Source organism: Mastomys coucha, unplaced genomic scaffold, assembly GCF_008632895.1.
Source record: "Mastomys coucha isolate ucsf_1 unplaced genomic scaffold, UCSF_Mcou_1 pScaffold20, whole genome shotgun sequence".
Lineage (NCBI taxonomy): Eukaryota > Metazoa > Chordata > Mammalia > Rodentia > Muridae > Mastomys > Mastomys coucha.
Window position 1 is genome coordinate 51,934,566 of NW_022196903.1, and position 21,821 is coordinate 51,956,386.

Here is a 21,821-nt window from a genome sequence, read left to right on the forward strand (position 1 = left end):
TCCTGTTTTGTATTTAGGGCTATAGTGTCTATTTAGGGCTAGGTCTTCTGCTGGTCAGCTGGTCTGGTGCCTGCAGTGGTTGAAACAAGTCTCCCCTGATAGTATGGACTGGTCTTGCATCACAAGCCTGAACAGGACAACTAGAGGGTCCAAGTCAGGCAGTGAGCAGGGCCCTGATGAATCTAAGAGGGAGGGAGGAGACTGAGCCACAAGACCACAGTTGGTGAGAGTAGCTGGTGGAGGGTGGGCTAGGATCTGGTTACGTCCTGAACGTAACCAGAGTTACGTTTCTTGAGTGGGAGGGAGGCTGGGAAGGGAAAAAGGTCTCTGGCAAGCAGCTGAAGGCTTGGTAAACCGAGATGGAGGGGCATGCAGGCGGTTATGCAAGTAGTCTGCTTTGGTCTCAGGACAGCTTGGGACAGCTGGCTTATCCAGCACATTTAATTACTGTGAACACAGCTTTATCTCCATGGCTCTCACCATAAAATCTACCATGACTTGTGTTAGATGCTGCACCTAACAGGTTTTCTTGGGTTAATCTGCACCTATTAATCCACTGTCCATGTGACAGCATTGTGACTGGGGCTCTTTCTTTTAAAATTAGATATTTTCTTTATTTACATTTGAAATGTTATCCCCTTTCCTCGTTCCCCCTCTGAAAACCTCCCTATCCCATTCCCCCTCCCCCTGCTCACTAACCCATGCACTCCTGATTCCCTGTCCTGGCATTCCCCTACGCTGGGGCATCAAGTCTTCACAGGACCAAGGGCCTCTCCTCTCAGTGATGTCCCACAAGGCTATCCTCTGCTACATATGTGGCTAGAACCAAGGGTCCCTCCATGTGTACTTTTGGGTTGGTGGTTTAGTCCCTGGGAGCTCTGGGAGTACTGGCTGGTTCATATTGTTGTTCCTCCTAAGGGGCTGCAAACCCCTTCAGCTCCTTGGGTCCTTTCTCTAGCTCCTCCATTGGGGACCCTGTGCTCAATCTAATGGTTGGCTGCGAGCATCCACTTCTGTATTTGTCAGGCACTGGCAGAGCTTCTCAGGAGACAGCTCTATCAGGCTCCTTCCTTCCCTTTTCCTCCCCCTCTTCTTAACTTTTTAAATGATTCTTTGTGAGTTTCACATCCTGTAGTCCAGCCTGCAGTCTGCCCCCAAAAGAAAATAAAAACAAAAATTAAAAAACAAACCAAAAACAAAGCATAGAGAACATCTTGTGGAAGCTACAGTGTGTCCCACAGTATGTCCCTTTGTCCATACATCTTTACTTGCAAATGTTCATTTCAATGAGTCATGGGTCTGGTACGGAGGCCTCTGGCTTCTGTGAGACCATCAACACTGGATCCTCACAGGGACTGCTCTTGGAGTCCTGTTATTGTCCTGTGTCATGGAGATCCTGCAGCTTTGGATCTGCAGGACTTTTTTGTTTGTTTTCTGAGACAGGGCCTTGCTGTGTAATTGTCTGGCTCTGAACCCATGATTCTCCTGCTTTGTCCAAAGTACTGGGGTTATAGGAAAGTACCTCTGTACCCAGCCCCATCGTCTGGTTTATAAAGCCCTGCAGTTTCACCTGTATGCTGTTCTTTCCTTTGAATATAATACTGTGAAGCATGTTCTCAGTCCTTTGATCACTAAGCTTCACTTTAAATACTTTTGCTCTTTCATGTTATTAAAAAACCAAAAACACCAATGGAGAGTGCCTTTCTGCCCCTTTTGTTTTGACTAGAGACTGCTCTTCATAATGAATGGCCAGACCAGTCGGATCATATGTGGTGTCTGTAGGGCAAACTTCTTAGTTGCCTGGATGATCTGAAGTTTATATGTTACGATAAGGATCAAATATATCACAGTAGAAACTGAATCCACAAAAGCCAAGTAGCAAAGAGACATGGAACGGGATCTGGAGAAGATCCCTAATTTTTGCATTACTTAGTCACCAAAGAACCCACTGTGACTTGTCTGAATGAGAGATCTCCCATAGTCTTGGGCATCTGAATACTTGGTCCCCAGCTGGTGCTGCTGTCTGAGGAGGTATGGCATTAGTGGATGCATGGCACTTGGGGTGGGCTTTGAGGGTTTAATGACTCCTGCTATGGCTAATTTGTTCTGTCTGCTTTGAGCTTGCATTTCTTCCTGCTCCCTGTTTCAGCATCATGAACCTTAACTCCCTGGAGCGTAAAAGCCCAAATAAGTGCTTTCTTCCATAAGTGGGCTTTTGGCCATGGCATTTTAGCACAGCAACAGAAAAGTAACGGATGTATCCAGCTATACTTCCTTTCTGATACTTTTTACAAGTAACTCTTTACTTGTGTTCAACAAAAGAAAATGATTTTCATAGTCCTTAGTATTCTTAAATAACACATAAAAAATTTCCTGCAATATCTTTTTGTGCCTAGACATGTATTTTGAAAGTAGGATTAACGGAAAAATATGCACTAAATGGTTTTTTTTTTTTGCTCTTCTGTTCCATGTAGCCCAGGCTGGTCTGACTTGAGGCTGACCTTAAATTCTTGACTCCCCTGAATTTTTCTCTCATGTGCTAGGATTAGACAGACATATGTCACCACCATTGCAGGCTGAATATGATCTGGACAACAGAATTTTAGAAAAGCTTTCCATTTCAGGTTTATTCTCAGTGCTTCACATAGAGTATTTGCAATGTTAGTGATGTGGACACCAACAGTTTTTCAGATACAGCTTCCTAGCAAATATTTTTTCCAGACAAAATAATGAAATAAAACACAATTTCAGAAGATGATGTCGCCACACTCTACCCCAATTACAAAGCTAGCAGTGGTTAAAATCAGGGACGTTATCCATGTAGAGAATGTCTTCTTCACCCTCAGACACCCACCTGGGAGAATGCCCAGAAACTGCAGAATACCGAACTACAAAACTCACTTTGGAAAAGGGAGCTATTTTTATAATTCTGGCCTTAAGATCATTTTTAATGACTTAAGAAATCTGGTCAGTATAGTGACGAGGGCAGGAAGAGGGGCTGCAGGGTCACAGGTTCCACATGTCTGAAGATCCTCTGTTGGGGAAAGGGGAAAATTCCAGGAGCAAGACTGTTTTATAAATAAGAGTCTTTCCCCAAGATGGACAGTGCCTGATTCAGGTGTACCCCTGGGAGAAGTCTTCTCACAATGGCTTGTTTATAATGTCTTCTGTAAAATAGAGTTGACAACCTCCAATGATTCTTCTTTTACTAAAACAATATCGTAAGAGTCCATGTATTTTTCTAAAAGCTCGTCTACCTAATCAACAGAAGAACAAAAATAAAATTAACATGCAGAGAAGGACACATAATTTTAATTTTAACCACATGATGTTAGATTTGTAGAACACAAATCTAATTTCATACAAGGGTTGAAATAGAAACATACTCCCAAATTGTTTTTAATTAATTATTTTGTTTCTGATTAAGATTTCAATTTTCTGAAACAGGGTCTTCTGTATAAGCTTATGCTGGCCTTCAGCTTTTGAGGCCAGCCTCCTGCCCCAGCCTCCTGATCGCTGGGTGACAGACATGCATCATCATGTCTAGCTTACTCTCAGACTTACCATGGACAGGGAGTTTTCCACATGGAGATTTTCTCACTAAATGCTTTCTTTCCAGCCCCATGGTTGTGACTTTGGGCAACTTTGCACACGGAGCACTTGGCATGCATGGAGATACTCTGCCACTCATGATTGGGGAGTGCTGCCTACTTTGAGACTGTGACTTCCACATGTTACCCAGGGCTCTGCTTCATATCTCTCTCAGTCACCACTGAAGCAGGAGGCTAAAATACCGTCTTACCCGCCTTTGGCAACTAATTGCAATGTTTCGTCTTAATTAATAAAATGAAAATTAAACAACAGCTCTGAACACTTACTCTGTCATTCAGATAACCAATTTTCAGAATGTGTTCAACATTGGCTACGCCATCGGCCATCCTTAAGTCTCCTTGGGAGTCCCCGAGCAGAATGATGTTGCTGTTGTCCTTCAGCTGGCTGAAGTAGTCTGTATTCTTCAGGGCACCATCATGTTTGTTGAATACGTGAATTAGCTCTCCTTTGAATCCTTTCAGCACTCCCTATAAAAAGATTTTAAATAATAGCTTAAGAAAAACCTTACTATGTTTATTTATGGTATATATGTATCTGTGGGTGTCCATGGCAGGGGATACTTGGAGGGTAAGAGAACCACTTGCAGGAACTGGCCTTCCCCTCCCACCCAGAGGGCCCGGGATTAAAATCAAGCTGTCAGTCTTGGTGGGAAGCATCTATCAATACTGGGCCATCTCTGGCTTGAAATAATAGATTTTTACAAATTCTACTTGTTATATTTTCTCCATATTATGATTCTAAATAGATGTCGCTATTTACCACATCTTTGACTTGATCTCACAACACAGAAGTCCGTCACACACATGAGATGGAGGAAGGACTCCAAAATAACATATGTTCCACTCACCACATTAAATGGTAAAACACAGCTATTCAAGAATTCAGCTTCACTTTTCTTTTGTTCCTAGCCAAAGGATCCCATTTCATGTCTTTTACTGTTTTGGGTTCTTATTTTGTTTGAGAATATGTAGACTTTGAGCTCATAATTCTATCCTCAGCTGAATGCTAGGCTTATATCTATTCTCCATCATGCCCAGAAAAATTTAAAATATATTTGTTTAAAAAATGCTAGTATTATTCACTTCTTCTCTCCCCAATTATGATATATTCTTCAGAGCTGTACCATTAAATTATTTCACGTAAGTTTTGTGATTTTTTTTTCTTATTTTTTTTTGAGACAAGGTTTCTCTGTGTAGCCCTGACTATCTTGGAACAAGATCTGTAGACCAGGCTGGCAAACTCCCACCTGCCTCTGTTTCCCAAGTGCTAGGATTAAATGTGTGTGCCATCAGTACCTGCCGAGTTTTATGAATTTTAATATTAACTTATTAACTTGTTAATAAAACTTTAAGGGCATAGAATACAAATATAACACTGAGAAATATAACAAATGAGTTCCATTAATAGCCCATCAGCAACATCTCCCTGTTACTAATAAAGAACATGTATGTTTACATGATTAGAGTATTTTAGATTGGATAGTAGCTCTGAGGAATGATTTCATATTCTTACATTTTCATCAAAATCCATGAAGTTAGACACTACTTTGACGTTTGAGTGATAAACTCCAGCCTGCCGGATAACTTCTTCAAGTACGTCACCGATACCAGCCGAAAATATGAACACAGGGATACCGTGCTGTTGAAGTTTCCCAAAGAAATTCTCATATCCTTCCCTGCAGGTAGAGGGAGGCACAATGTGTTTATGAGACTTTAATCTTTTTCACTTAGAAGGTAAAAAGCAAAATATTTCCTCCTGTTTCTACAAATCATATTCTCATTCCAAAACAATGACAAAGCCAACAGTTGACTCATTACCTTGCTATTAATTCTAGTAGTACAAGTTAGGTGTTTTAGACTTACACTGAGCATGGATAAAAGCCTACAATTTACACCATTTAAAAGTAAGGTCAAACCACACCATGAAAAGCCACTAGGGTGTTCTGGTCTTCCACCAGGAGAGAGCAGCAAAACCGAGCTATAATCTCTTCACCAGCCAGTGCTCCTTTTCATGACCTTTTCTTAATGTACCTTTCTTTCTTTAGTCTTCATACACATATACACCACTATCGTCTGTTCACTCATCCCCACATCCTTTCTTCTCTGGATGGCCCCTTCCTCTCTCACCAAACACTTCATCGGCCTTCATGCTACACACATAGATAGGTTTAGAGGAAATCAAATCTATACAATTCATTCCCATCCCCTTACCATCCTCTATTCCTCCCCTCCCGTGTTTATACGTCTTCCTCCCTGTCCCTCTATGTTTTTATCAAATGTATGCTTCTCTATAAATATATATATACACTTAAGGCTACATATCCTGTATATGAGAGAAAATGTGTGATTCTTGTCTAATTCTGGCTTCTCTCTCTTAACATGACTGGTTATCTTTAAATCCACCCATTTTCCTAAAAATGATACAAACTCATTCTTGTTCATAAAATCTTAAAATTAACTCTTTCCTTTTCACTCTTTTCAGCTAAAAATTAAGCTCTTGGTTCTTAGCAGTGAGACATTCAACTGTCCTTACTCTTTGACAACTGAATCTTTCTTCTGCAGTCATAATTATTTTATCATCCCAGGGCTATATGATAACATGGTTGGGGGTAGTTTAGTGGCAGAGCGATTGCCCAACATGTGGGAGGCCCCAGGTTCAATACTCAGCACAGAGGGAAGCAAAAACAGCTTTGCCATATTTGCCAAACAAGCTGAAAATAATTTAAGGTTGGTAGAAAGTATTGAAAGTAAGCTGGATTTTCACACAATAATAATCCATATTGTAAATGTCCTGTGTGTGTGTGTGTGTGTGTGTGTGGTGTAGTATTTGCTATATAGACTTAGTTGGCCTTCAACTGGCTGTGATTTCCCCTACCTCTTGCCTCCTGAATTCTGTAATCACAGGTTTTGACACTATGCCAAATCCTTATAAATACATTAACTGTATATTAAAATATGTTCCTAGAAAGTTTCAAAACATGAGAATTTCAAAACTAGATTCATGTAAACTTGGAAACAATTCTTAGTTAAAACCTTTATAGTTTATAAATATTTCCTTCAAATTTCAGATCTTTCAAAGCTGTTTTCCTAAAGAATTTGAAAATCATATTGGTTATGTAAGTCTGTACATTATTCTTAAAATTAAAACAAACTGGAGAAAGGAAATACAAATCATTACTTAAATCTTGCAATGCACTTACCACCCATAGCAAATCTAACTGAAAAAAAAGCTTTCTAGATAGGGTTTCTTGTATCCCAAGCTGGCCTCAGACATCTGTTTCATTCAGGATCTTCCTGCCTCTACCCCCAAACGCTGGGACTTCAGGCATGCACCACCATGCCTAGGTTTTAAAAATATGTTTTTAAATTTTATCTTATGTGTATGGGTGTTTTGTCTGCTTGTATCTCTGTGTATCATATGCATTCCTGGTGCCCATGGAGGCCAGAAAAGAGTGTTGGGTCCCCTGGAACTGGAGTTACAGATTGCAGTGAGCTGACATGTAAGTGCTGCCAATCAACCCTGTCCTCTGCCAGAGCAGCCAGTGCTCTAACTGCTGAGCCACCTCTCCAGCCCTCACAATGCCAGGTTTCTTCAGTGCTCAGATCAAGCCAACAGCTGTGGGCATTGCTAGACAAGTGCTCTGCCAACCGAGCTATGCCCCAACCATAGCAGCTCTAACCTCAGATGTTTTTCTTTATTACAGCACTAGTCATTTTGTGACACTGATATATCTTATTTTAATGAACAGTGTGATAGCTTATTTTTAGAGCACATAATTGAATATACACAACAGCCGTCAATTCTGTAGACAATAGAAACAACAAAACACAGGGGACTTACTTGAGCATGACATCAGAGTCGGCCACAATCTCTTTAAGTTTGGCTTTTGGTATGCCTTGTTCAACAAGCAAGCTGTGTGATTTGGTATACCTGGAGTTTATGATCAAAGGAGGGGAGAGAAATCAGTTAAAATAGTAAAGTTGCTATCTTTATTACCAATCATTCCTGAGTGAGTGCCGATCCTCACTGTGTGGACTTGACTCTTTTTGAGACTGAGGAGCTTAAAATGTGGGATGGTGTTCTCCCGCAGTGTCCCAGATCTCACAGACTCAGGTTTAGTGTAAATATGCTGGTAAGGAAGTGTGGAAACAGCTGTAAGCCTTTCTTTCTTCTGTCTACAGATAGGATCCGGTCTAACCTAGGCTGTCAAGCTTCTTCCTCCTTTCAGAAACAAGCTAAGTAAATGGAATAGTGTTAGTGTAAAAATTCTTGGCAGGAAAGTGTTTCACATACACTGGCCTGCTTAGAACCTAATTATTTTTTTTTTTTATTTTTATAAATTTATTTATTTAATGTATGTGAGTACACCAACCTTCAGACACACCAGAAGAGGGCATCAGGTCCCATTACAGATGGTTGTGAGCCACCATGTGGTTGCTGGGAATTGAACTAAGGACCTCTAGAAGAGCAGTCAGTGCTCTTAACCACTGAGCCATCTCTCCAGCCTTTAGAACCTAATTCTTTACAACTATGAAAACTCCCTTTTCCCAGGAGGAACCAGAACCTTTACTTAATAGCTGAATATCCATCTCTATGTGATTTGAAGTGACACTCCTTCCTTCCCTGCAGTTTTCCCTCTCCTTTCGTCTTGTGGGATAGTTAGAAAGCCCTATCTGGCCTGTACTCATATGCAAGCTAGTGTAGCCTCAAACCAGAAACAATCCCTCTGCCTCAGCTTTCCAACTTTGAGAATTACAGGTGTATGTAAAAGAGATTGTCTCTGTGGCCAGAGCTTATTCCATCTGAAGATGAAAGTAATTGCAAAACTGTCCTTTCTCCATACAGAAATCAATCTTTTTAAGTGTTCCAAAGCTAGCTCCAGTTTTGATTGTACATGTGGGTAGAGAGAAATCTCTTTTCACATTTAATACACACACAGGCGAACTGCGCAGCTCCTGAGAATATTCTTGGACTCTTAAAATTTTACAGCAGATGTTGCTGCTCAAATCAAAGCACTTTCCACTTCTTAGAATGCTTCTCAGCGGCTCTGGCTCTGGTTTCTCTCATCCTGGTGGACTCCTCTGAGCCTCTAAGTTTGTCAAGGTTTGTCTTGGCCTGGAGTTCCACACAAACCTCATACTGTGGTCTCTAACAATGTTCCAGTTTGATAAACACAGCCAACACCAGAGGCCCTGTCCTCCACATTAGAACAGACACACCGTGGATCCTAGTTTTTTCTCTGTACTTAGATCCTGTTTTGTCTAATAAGCTTTAAAATAAAGATAAAGCTTTTAAGACTACTGCCAGACTTTTTATTTACTCTTAGTACATGTCATCTCAAGGTACATCGCAGGCTGTTAACTCACTGCACCGATTAAGCTTTTCTGTACTCATGGCCTGTATATCTATTTGTATACAGTAAAGGAGGAAACAAGACACCAGTTTTAACTGGGCCACTGTATCACTGGCACTTCAGTGCTCCCCACCGCCCAGAGGTACTCACCACTCTACCATGTAAGGGAACTTCTCTTCCACTGTGAGAACTGGATCAACCTCAATAGCGTAATACCGCTCCTTTAACTGCAGTAACTGGAAAGAAATGAGTGACTTAGTTGTGAGGGTATACAGTTTTGTCATTTACCTGGTTATTACAGAAAACAATGCAAACAATAAAAGACAACCTATACGCCACTTTTCAGTAAAAATTAAAATTGGAGACGGTTTGATCTTCATTTACATAGAGTTAGATTCACCTGCAGAAGCCACCTTACTCCCAAGATAGCAATTTAATGAGACCAAGTACTCCTTACGAACATCATTAGAGTAAGTGTGGGTTTGTTTCCAGGCTTTGTTCTGCTGGGCTGTGGTATTGCAGAATGAATGTGAGGCATTGCACATGTTAGGTAAGTGATTTCATTGACTGGCCTCTGCTCTCCTGCCCGGCCCAGTTTTACTTTCTATTTTGGGCCAGGTTCTTTGCTATGTTACCCAGGTGGCCTTGAACGTTCAAATCCTTCTGCCTCAGCCTAAGTAGTAGGATTACAGGCTGGAACCACCAGACCCGAAAAGTTAAGTCCTGAAATCAAGTCATTAACTTTGATGGGCACCATGAGTTGCTCTGTTAAGACAGAGGCAGGCACCCCAGGAACACCCTGATCAGTTTAAGAGGGCAAATCATTATGAGACCTTTGCCTTCCCAGTTAATGTAAGGACCCAGAGTGTTCTAATAACAACTTTTAAAGCTGGTTGTGCTAGCAAAGGTTGCACACCCTGTAATCCTAGCACCTGGGAGGTCGAGGAAATGGGAACAGCATCTTTAGGTGTTACTCAGCTAGCCAGTGAGTTCAAAGCCAGTCTAGGCTAAATGACACCCCGTCTTGGAACAACAAAAAAAAAAGCTAAGATAGAGTTCATAGAATAAACTTGATACTTATCGAGTGCTTATTATGTGCCAGATGCGGCTACAAGCACTTAGCATTCATTTCACTTCTTTTGAGGTGGGGGTGGGGGTTAAGTGGAGGACAAGTATCACCATGCAGCTAATGCTGGCCCTAAACTTGAAACTGTCTTCCCTCAGTACTCTAGTCTGGGATTATAAGTGTATGCTCTCATGCCTAGCTTCTGACATTCATTCCTGTCTGAGGGAAAACAAAAAACAAAACAAAACAAACAAAAAATCTAAATCAGTGGAGGCAATGAAAGACTTAACTATACATCTGTAACGATTTGATATTTACCTTTCTCCGACATTCATCTGTAACAAGCTTACAGTTGTCAATTATATCTAAAGAGAGAGAACAATACAGGCATTAAAGAAACTATTCTGGTTGATGCTACCACTAATAAAGATAAACTTGCTTCTTTTGTCTTTAAAAGCCAAGTCAGTTACTGTGGTTATTGCAACTTTTGTCCTCAATGCTGTCCTTCAAATGGCCTTGCTCCAGGAGGTGATGGATTCAGAATCTGAGATTTAGTAATTCTTCACATATACCACCTAGGTAAATAGTTCAATATCTTCTAACAATCAATTGTATACTATTTTCATTTTCTTTTTTTATTTAGAGAATACTTTATTAGTTTTTGTAATCAAACCCACATAGATAAGTCCTTACATATTTAATACAGTGCGTTACCCCTGTCTAAATGGAAAAAAAATTAAATCCAACATTTCTAGACCAATATGGCTGTTAATTTCTGTACAATGCCAACTCAATACAGTAAACTGGGATACTTTTTTCCAAAGTTGACAGCACAGCTAAAGTTTCCAAAAATTCAAATTATATATATGTATATGTATATGTATATTTATATTTATATAAAAAGACCAATAATAGCAGTATGTTATGCATCAATAGCAGCAACAGCTTTTCCAGGTTCTGCAGTCATTTGAACAAAATTGTAGAGACATACAGCACACTCTATTAAAAAAAAAAAAGTAAAAACCAAAACCCCAGAAAACAGCACAGTTCTGTTATTTTGTGGTACCTGTCACCAGTTTTTTAAGTTAGCTTCTCAATCATCATCTGGAAAGAAAACACTCTGAGCCACATCATTAAAAACAGCTCTGCTAAAGCACGGTCACTACTACGTACCATAAAGCAGGGACAAGCTATTTTACATTCACAGAGGTATGATACAGTACTGTACTATTTTCATTTTCTTATTCCCTTTTAATAAACAGAAGCAACAAATACATCTCAAAGTTTAAAAATTTCTCTTTCTATTTTGAGACAGGGTGTTGGGTGGCTTACGTTAATGTGACACAAATCGCAGTCACCTGGGAACAGAGAACCTCAACTGAGGAACTGCATCCAACAGACTGGCCTACGGCCACGTCTGTGGGGGATTTTCCTTGTAGATGCAAGAAGGCCAAGCCCATCTGGGTGAGACTACCCCTGACAAGGTGGTCCTGGATAATATAAGGAAGCAAGGCCAGCGAGCCAGTGGGCTTCATGGTCTCTGCTTCAGTTCCTGCCTTGGCTTCCCTAGATGATGATAGATGTAACCAGAAAGCCAAATAAACCGGTTCTTTCCCCAAGTTGGTTTTGATAGAAATCAGACACCAAGCTTGGACTCAAGGTCTCATGCAATCCAGGCTGATTTTGAATTTAGGATCCTCTGCCTCCACTGTTCCACTGCTAGGATTATAGGCACAAGCCAACTATAAACTCTACCCAGTTTATGCCATCTTAAGAGACTGAACCCAGGGCTTCATGTATGCAAGGCCTCCACTGTAGAGAACCCCAGCCATGAAAGATACCATTTTCTTAAGAATGGTACTTCACGTGAAACTATGGAAAAGTTATAATTAGTAGTATTTTAGTATATCTCTTCTCAAAGTTTTTATTACTAATGAACTAGGTAAAATGAGCTCAAGTCAAATCTAGTTCTTTTCATTTCTTGTTTTCCTATGTGTGTATGTATGTATGTATGTATACACACACACACACACACACACACATAAAATTAAAACTCTATAAATACCATTCACAATGGTTGTACAGTTTCTGGTATGTGGATGGGACAGAATTTTAGTTGCCTTTCCAAGCTGCTGTCATTATAAGTAATTTGATTTTGTGTGTCAGAAGTCAATATCAGGGCTTTACACATGCTAGGCTAGTGCCCTACTATTGAGTTTCATCCTTAATTCAGAGTGTGCCAGCTGGTTTTCTATCAGGCCCAACGCACACTAGGGTCACCTGTGCGGAAGGAACCACAGTTGAGAAAATGCCTCCATCAGACTGGGCTGTAGGCAGTCTGTGGGCCATTTCTTGACTGAGGACAGATGTGGAGAGGTAGACCTCACTATGGATGGTTCCACCCTAAGCTGTGTTAAGAAAGCAGGTTGAGCAAGCCTTAGGGGAGCAAGCTAGATAGCAGCATTCCTCCATGGTCTCTGCATGAGCTCCTGCTTGACCTCTTGTCTTGGCTTCCCTTTATGATCCACTCCAACTGCAAGCAAGAGAAACCCTTCCCTTCCCAGGATGCTTTTGGTCATAGTGTTTACAACAGCAATAGAAATCTAACTAATTAACAACATTTGATAATTTTTCTGGGTTATCCCCAAATGTAAAACCTTTCAAGTATTTCTTGGGTAATAAATAGACTATAAACAGTGAGCAATATTTTGGAGTCTTCATCCATTCCTTTTTCTTCCAAAAGCATATATGAAAATAACCATTCACATAGGACAAGTACAAACCATTCCTCAAAACATAACAAGAAGCAAGTTTCTTCACTTTCAACATTAAAAAGAGAAAACTACAACGAAACCCTCAGTCGGTTCATTGTTAAATATTTATGATTACACTCATTTACTTGTTGAGTAGTATTATCACACTTACTATGACATGTTGGGCATCTTTTCCCATTGTAGGAAAACCTACTTAGAGTCATGTCAAAGTCTGTTATTATCTGTAAGAAAAAGGAAAAGGCAAAATTGTAAACAAGTCCACCACAATGGAAAGCTCTCTAAAGCAAATGCAGATCCTGGAGCCTTTCCCCTGAGAAGCGCTCCCTTTGATCACAGCACTAGGGAGGTAGAGGCAAGAGGATCTCTGCAAGTGCAAGGACAGCTTGGTCCACAAAGTGAGTCGCAGGACAGCCAGGGCTGTTATACAGAAACACTCTGTTTTGAAAACAACAAAAACAAAATAACACAAAATATCTGTGTATAAATGTGAGTATGCCATGCTCTGGTATGTGTGGGCCAGAGGACAACTTGTAGGAGTTTGTTCTCGACTTCCGCCTTATTGAGGCAGGGTCTCATCTGTTTCTGCTACTCTGTTCTGGATATGACTTAGATAGATAATAAATTAGCTTTTTGGCAGTTAAAATGGAAAAGGAATTCTTAAAATGAAGTTGGAATAAATAACCTCTTCAGTTCCGTCCCATTTAGTCTGCAATTCTATTACTTAAAAAAGAATAAGCTTGAGTCTGGGATGATGTCTGCCCATGATCCCAGCACTTGGGAGCTGGAAGCAAACCATAGGAATCCCACACCAACAGTGAGAGAAACAGGTAAACTCAACTATCCCTCATAGAGTTACCTTTTGACAGTTATTAATATACAGAATAACTTGAAACTGTACTCTTTTAACTATGACTCCTGAAATGGTTTATCATCTGTTTATAGTACTAGTTACCTTAGAACTTAAGACAAACAAGCAACAAACAAACCTCTCCATTATTAAGATTTTATCAAAACAGGAGATGAATGAGTGAGTTTTCCCCTGCAGTTGCTAGGTGCTGGACCCACAGGTTCATTTACCCTGCAGGGCTCTGTCACTAACCTGAGACAGATGCATCTACTTCAACTTTTCTTTTCAATTGGCTTAAGCTTTTTATACAATATCTTTTGATCATACTCTTCCCTTTTCTCAACTCTTCCTATATCCTCCCCACCTCCATGCGTTTGCTGTCTTTCTCTCCACACAAACAAAACAAAGAAACTAAAAAGAGAAAAAATACCAAACAAACCCAAACCATGGAGTCTGTCTTCTGTAGCCAAAACTCACAAGTCGGGGGCCTGCCCTGGAGCGTGGCTGACAGCCCCGGCATCCCTCCACTGGTGAGAACTGATTTTCCTTCTCCCAGCAGCTATCACATGAACATCAGCTTCAATGTTTAAAAAAGCTTAAAGTCACCTGAAGTTTGGCAGCGCCTCCTTTAATGAGACCACAGATAATTTCTTCTACTCTGGTAGGGTTCTTGATACGAACTGAGCTTTTCTGAAATTCTGGCATCTAGAAAAGTGAATAGAGATGATTAACTTTTACTTACTTTCCCCAGTTCCTTTCACACCAAGAAGCTTGTAATGGAAAGTATAAAAACGCTGAGGCATTATTCTAAAAATGCAAATCACCATATCAACTTACCATTTATATATACAAAATAATTTAAATGATATAACTGGTTTCTAACTATAAAATAAACATAAAATTACATAGTATGGCAGTACAAATCTGTAATGCACCCTGGATGCTAAGGCAGGAGGATCTTGAGTTTAAGAATACTTCTGGTAAACTGGTGACCGGTGAAGATGGTTCGCTACTCTCTCGACCCAGAAAACCCCACAATATCATGCAAATCAAGAGGTTCAAACCTCCGTGTTCACTTTAAGAACACCCGGGAAACTGCCCGGGCCATCAAGGGTATGCATAGCCACCAAGTATCTGAAGGATGTCACTTTGAAGAAGCAATGGGTGCCATTCCGGCGGAATAATGGTGGAGTCGGTAGGTGCGCCCAGGCCAAACAGTGGGGCTGGACACAGGGACGGTGGCCAAAAAAAGAGTGCTGAGTTTTTGCTGCACATGCTTAAAAATGCAGAGAGTAATGCTGAACTTAAGGGTTTAGATGTAGATTCTCTAGTCATTGAACACATCCAGGTGAACAAGGCACCTAAGATGCGCCGACGAACCTACAGAGCTCATGGGCAGGTTAACCCATCCATGAGCTCCTCTGCCACATTGAGATGATCCTCACTGAGAAGAAGCAGAGTGCTCCAAAGCCAGAAGAGGAGGCTGCACAGAAGAAAAGGATAGCCCAGAAGAAACCGAAGAAACAAAACTCATGGCACGGGAATAAATTCAGCATAAAATAAATGCAGGTAAACTAAAAAAAAAAGGAAAAAAAAACCCAACCAACCAACCAAACAAACAAACAAAAAAAGAATACTTCTAAGTACACAGCAGGAGCCCATCTTACACAAAGCAAACCTAACAAAAGAAAAAGCCTACATTTATGGTTCATTTACTTTATTAGAATATAATTTTCTTATATGAATATTCAGGTAATGTGCTTCCCCAAATCTATAGACCATAAAAAACTGTTTATCATTAATCAAAACTCTCTAGAATCCTAGAACTTTTTGCTTACGGTTTGTCTGTGGTGGTACTTGCCTTTAATTCCATCACCTGGGAGGCAGAAAGAAGCAGGCAGATCTCTGAGTTCAAGGCCAGTAAGACTTTGTTTTGGAAAACAAGATGAAAAATCACACCTACCTACTTAGCAGGTAGAGGCAGTAGGATCACTTGAGCACAGATATTTGGAGCCAGCCTTGACAACATAGATTGGTCTCAGTTTTAAAAATTAATTAAGACTTAAAAATAAGGTATGTAAAAGTGCAAATAGGTTATATGCAAATAGCATGCCATACTATATGCGACAAACACTGTGCTGGAGAGTTTCATGTCAACTTTACACAAGCTAAAGTCACCTGAGAAGAGGGACCCTCACTCAAGAAGACAACTCTGTAAGACAGAACTGGAGCAAAGGCTGAAGGGCATTTTATTAATTAGTATTTGATGTGCGAGAGCTCAGCCCATTGTGAGTGGTGTCATCCCTGGGCTGGTTGTCCTGGGTTCTATAAAAAAGGAGGCTGAGCAAGCCAGGGGGAGTAAGCCAATAAGCATCACCCCTCCAGGACTTCTACATCAGCTCCTGCCCTGTGTGAATTCCTGCCCTCACTGCTTTCAATGAACTGGTTTATGGACCTGTGAGCCAAAGAAGCCCTTTCTTGGTCATGGTGTTTCATCACAGCAATAGTAACCCCAACTAAAACCAGGACTGAGGCTTAAAACAAAGATTTCCTTTGTATTCACATTTACATTTTAAAATATTTCTAGGCAGAAAAAGATTGCATAACTACTCCTTATAAGGTTTTGTACAGATAACTAAAATATCTATAAAATTTGAAAAGAAACTTTAAAGATAATCAATTCTTTTCTGTGTACTACATCCCAAATGATTTACTAATTGTTTTTAGTGTAAGAACAGATTTTTTTTCAAGGTAATAGAACTACTAGAAAGTATCTGGGGTTTATAGAGATTTTAGGATTTGTTCAGTAATTTTATACTAGGTGCCATTTTTGTTTAACTTTATCACAAGTTGAAGGAAACTTAAAGAGAAAGACATGGTGCTTGTACAGCAATGTACTGGACAAGTGGCCCAGGAAACCATGGCCATTTCACATTATGATATTCAGCAATAGCAGAAAGGTCTTTAGAAGAAATAACTCTACCACAACAGTCAGTTTCTCCGGGATTCTGTTTTGATCAACAGCAAGCAAGCAGTATGTCAAGTTATGATTCTACATAGTGTGCAGTGAAAGCCCAGCCCTCTCTACAGTGTTATCTTGAATACTTACACAGTCCACAAAAGCAGCAGACTTAAAAAAGTACTAGACTTAGGTTTTGATTTCAAGAGAATCTGACCAGATTACTTCTATCAGGTCCCATGTTGTTCCTACATATACACTAGAGTTAAAAAGGCAACAACAAACCCCCCAAACCAGAAGTCTAGGACATTTCCAAAGACTGGACGATAATAGAGGTATATAGGAAAAGGAAAACATTCAAACACCGTTCATGAAATATCTACATTTATTTGTTTTCTCTTTTGTTGGTGGTGGGGAGAGATGCGGGCAATCAAGTCCCAAGTACACGAGTTCTACTATCTCTGTAGCCCTTACGTACTTAGTTTTAAAAGCCATATCTTTTTTTTTTTTTTTTTTTTGGTTTTTTTTCGAGACAGGGTTTCTCTGTATAGCCCTGGCTGTCCTGGAACTCACTCTGGAGACCAGGCTGGCCTCGAACTCAGAAATCCGCCTGCCTCTGCCTCCCAAGTGCTGGGATTAAAGGCGTGCGCCACCACCGCCCGGCTAAAAGCCATATCTTAAAAGAAGAATAAGATCACCTGCAATCAATGTATTAAACCCTATCACTGTGATCCTTTTAACTTAACCAGATTTTAAGAGTCTCAAGAGGGGCAAGGGGAGATAGCTCCGTCCACAAAGTACTTGCTGCACTTTATGAGTTGGGGTCCCTGGGTTTGCTCATTAGCAAACCTAGCAGAACCAGTAAGCTTTAGATTCAGTGAGAGGCCTTACATCAAAAAGATAAGAGGGGAGCAATAGAGGCTGGTACCCAATGGTGACCTCTGGCCTCCACATATGTGCGTATGCAAAGACCACTCCCCCAAGCCTCAATGGATTAAGAATTTTATAATGAGTTTAAAGGTTACTGAAATATTTATTTAACAATATTTTCAGAAATGTTTATTTAACAATATTTTTCAGTAGATAAGACAAAAATTAACCGATACCTTTGTTTTCCTTCATTCACCCTTACGTTTACATAATAAACATGGTGTGCATTTGTAATACCCACACCTGCTAGAGACTAGATTTGATGTGGACCGATACTTCTGTGCTGATGTTAAGGATCACTGATGCTCTGGAGGACACAAAGTGTATCCGGGAAGAGCATAGACTTGATTCAGTCACTAAACTCATTGGAGTTGGTGAAATGGCTCAGTGATTGAGAACGCTTGCTGCTCTTGCAGAGAACTGTGGATGCCGGCAGTCACACTGGATGGCTCACAACTGTTTTAACTCTTACTCCAACGGCTTTAACTCTCTCTGTATCAACACTCACATGCAAGTACCCCTTCTCCCACACAGACATACATAATTAAAAAAAAAAAGCCTTTAAAAAACAAACTCGTTATAGTGAAAGTAAACAAAGGATTGTGTCACCATAATATTTCACCAAGAAAATGGAGCATTTTATTTCTTACTGAATAAAATACCTTTCCTACAAGAAAAAAATACCTTACCTACAAGAAAAAACTCTTGTTTCAAAAAAACCCGAAAAATGAATATTAACTAAGACCACTTGGTGGCGCCCATCAAATGCCCTGATTCTAATCAGGTCTCCACCTACATTTTACATTTGGTATCTTATAAAACACTTTTCTATTTTTAAATCATCAATTATACAAATTGTTAGCCTCTTATTTATTTTTCAGTAACAAGCAAATTGAGAACTCAAATTGCTTCAGAAGTTTCACAGACTATTATAGGATCATCTTTTTCATAATTATAACACATCGAAGGGAACCAGCGGCTGGGACATCATCATTGCCTGTGCCTCTGAGAACACGCAACCATTCATTCCATGTAGATAAGCATTGGACACTCAAGTGGGTCTGGAGGAACAGACTGGCTACAACAGGTAAACAGCTGGCACTTGCTCTCTCTAGAGAACACAAAAGGGTGGATGATGCAGGTGGAAGAAATACAGAAGAGAAATACATGAGCTGTAGCTCATGGGTAGAGTCCCAGCCTGACATCTATAAAACCTTGGGTTCAATCCCAGCAAAAAGAGAAAGGAGGAAACACAGATAAATAAAATGACTTATAGATATACTATACTCCTCAGCTGAGACACACTAACAGTTTAAGCTAATGCCTATGAATTAAATACTGTAGAGTTCATGAAAATGTGTACTTTATGGTTTTATGTACTAGTTAAATAAAGAATAAAAGGGTCATTTACTTATTTTCTTTTTATCATTCTTTTAAAGACAAGAATTTTTCTGTGTAGAGCTGGCTGGCCTGGCATACCCTGTGTAAGTTAAGCTGACCTTCAACTTGTAGGAACTCTCTTGTGTCAGCCTTCAGAACACGCCTGGCTCCAACGAGTCTTATCATAGGGAATATGGAGTGTTATGTCCCCCCCCCCGCACCCCCCCTTGCATAATATTCAGAGGAGACATGCTCCTTCCAGGGACTACCACATCTGGGTTTTATATACTGCTGGGGACTGAACTGAGAGCTCCAGCATGTTACACAAGCACTCTAATGACAGCCCCAGCCATTTGCACGCACCCTTTCTTTTTCTTAAATTCCTTTTTATGTCTGCTTGCCTAACCTGCCTGCCTTCTGATCACCATCGCTCCCTCCCTTTCTCTAACGTGTGTGTGTGTGTGTGTGTGTGTGTGTGTGTGTGTGTGTACATGTAAAGGTTAGAGGACAAGTTTTAAGAGTAAGTTCTTTCCTTCCACCACCTAGGCCCCAGGGGTTGAACTCAAGTACCTTGTTTGGTGGCAAAAGCCCTAATCCTCTGAGCCGTTTGACTGGCCCTAAATGCCAGTCCCTTTAAAATAGACTTAAAATATTTCATTCTAAATGGCTTAAATATAAGATGCCAAGGAATACAGAAAAGAATGGTGATTTGGTAGAGGTAGAGTATGCCCCTCAGGAGATGGAAGCAGAATTAGGAGCTCAAGCATCATCAGCTACAACGTGTGTTCAACCAGCTTGGGCTACATGAGACCCAGGCTCAAAAACCCCAAACCAAAACCAAACATACAAAGAACGAAGGAATAAGGAGTATGTAATGCTAGGCATGATGGCACATACTTGTAATCTCAGCGTTACTCATACAGGAGGATGGTGAGATACATATGTATCCTGAGGTAGGACACAGTGAGACACTATCTTCAAACAAAGTAAACAAAAAAGTAAAACAACAAAAAATTCTCCCCAGAGCCTTGCCACCATTTTATGTTAAGAAGAACTATAAAAATGTATTACATTTCAAGCAAAATAATTTCTGTATTTCGTGTCACTCAGCAAGTACTTGAGATCTTATTCTCTGTGTACCAAGCATCACGAAGAAAGTCCTATGTAAAATTCCAGTCCTGCTATTATTATATATGTCAAGAGAGAAGAGTGGAGAAGATTCATGTTTCCAGGTGGAGCTGGACATGCTTGCATACCCACCATTTTCAAATGGACAGCAGACTCCTGATTAGTCATTTCGTGGTTATCCAATCTTCTGGATTTCCCCAGGTGATGTCACAGCAAGAGAGAGGGGGAAAAAAGGACACATGACACACTTACATTTGAGGTTCTTAATGTATGCTAATGACACAGGAAGATGGTATTTTATATTTAAATACCAAGGAACTGCAGGCTTCATGCTCAGCAAAGGACTTCCTCTACTATGCAGAGTGTTAGGATGAAAACATTGTAGCAAGAGTTGGACTCTCTCTTCTAAGAACTAAACTAGTACTCACACATTTGACTAAAGAGGAAAAGTAGACTATAGCAAATTTGGGTCTCACTCTATATAACCCAGGCTTGCCTTAAATTCCTGGGGATCCTCTTGCCTCATTATGGGTGTGAGCCACTCTAGTTGGTTTTGCAAGGACATTTTATCAACACTTCTTATACACAAAGGGTGAAGCCTGTGAGAAAAGTGAGTTGGCTGTGCCAAATCTACATAGAATTAAAATAAAAGAAACATAATATACAAAAGTATTTTTTCTTTCAATTTTTTCAAAAATATCATTCAATTGTGTCTACTTAGTGTTGCCCATGTGTGCGAGTATGTGAGTGTGAGTATGTGTGCATGGGGTTATTCACTGGAGTATGGGAATCTACCAGTGGTTAAATGCATAAAGAAAAGTGACCTTCTTCAGTAGCTATCAACTATAAATAGGTGAGGATGAGGGAGGCTTCTCCCTCCATGCTAAATTTTCTTATGGTAAAATCTTTCTGTGTAAATCTGTGTTGTGTTTGTATTTGGCATAGGGTTTAGGGCAAAGCCAATACAGAACATGTTTGTCAAATAAAATGAGCATTTTTAGGAGGCAACTGGATGAATTTTATATCCATTAAATTAAAAAAAAACCTTTACCATTCTGACTTTGTCCCATAGTGTAAATCTTAGAGGAGATTACTAATTCTTCCATAATGAAGTTACTTTTTACTTTACTCCAGCTAAGTAAAAATTTAATGATCAAAAACCTAGAACTCGCTCTGTAGACCAGGTTGTCCTCAAACTCACAGAGATCTGCCTGCCTCCACCTCCGCAGTGCTGGGATTAAAGTCATGAGCTACCACAGCCCAGCCAAAAACTCCATTTTAAAAGAGCTACTGGTCAGGGATGGAGATGTAGATCAGTGGTAGAGGACTTGCCTAATATGTAGTCCTGAACTTGATCTTCAGCAGGACAAAAAAGTAGAAATACCGATTAAGAAAAAGTCAGTAGGGGCTGAAGATATGCCTCAGCCATTAAGAATGTTCTTAACTGACTGCTTTTGTTGAGGACTGAGTTCCATTCCCAGCACCCACATCAGGCAGTTCACAACTGACTATAAATTTAATTCCAGGTGATCTGATGCACTCCTAGGGCACCTATATACACATTAAAATAATAATAACAAGTCAGCATTAGTAAAAATCGTCTTATGGCCTCTTCAAATTTTGATGGTTCTTGAACTATCACAAACAAAAGAACGATCAATAAAAGATTAGACAACGGCCAGCTTTAGACCTCTCCTCTGAGACAGGGTTATGATATGTAGAGCCTGGTTGCCTCCAAATTAGTGGCAATCCTTCTACCTATTGTTCCAATT

At 40.1% G+C, this 21,821-nt stretch overlaps 1 protein-coding gene and 1 pseudogene across 3 annotated transcripts in view; one reads left to right on the forward strand and one right to left on the reverse strand.

Moving 5' to 3' along the window:
• Positions 1 to 2,600: 2,600 nt before the first annotated feature.
• Nt5c3a (5'-nucleotidase, cytosolic IIIA) overlaps positions 2,601 to 21,821 on the reverse strand; it is a 44,349-nt gene continuing 25,128 nt past the window's right edge. For 2 of the 3 annotated variants that reach the window (XM_031382022.1, XM_031382021.1), the window contains exons 2-10: positions 20,182 to 20,236; positions 14,259 to 14,357; positions 12,957 to 13,026; positions 10,350 to 10,396; positions 9,116 to 9,201; positions 7,453 to 7,542; positions 5,125 to 5,287; positions 3,879 to 4,079; positions 2,601 to 3,257 (exon numbers count right to left, since the gene is read on the reverse strand). In XM_031382022.1, coding sequence (XP_031237882.1) covers positions 3,156 to 3,257; positions 3,879 to 4,079; positions 5,125 to 5,287; positions 7,453 to 7,542; positions 9,116 to 9,201; positions 10,350 to 10,396; positions 12,957 to 13,026; positions 14,259 to 14,357; positions 20,182 to 20,217 — 894 coding nt within the window. In that variant the 5' untranslated portion in view covers positions 20,218 to 20,236 and the 3' untranslated portion in view covers positions 2,601 to 3,155. The remainder of the gene's footprint in view (positions 3,258 to 3,878; positions 4,080 to 5,124; positions 5,288 to 7,452; positions 7,543 to 9,115; positions 9,202 to 10,349; positions 10,397 to 12,956; positions 13,027 to 14,258; positions 14,358 to 20,181; positions 20,237 to 21,821) is intronic. The other variant, XM_031382020.1, reaches the window with a different exon arrangement.
• LOC116098982 lies at positions 14,644 to 15,243 on the forward strand (annotated as a pseudogene).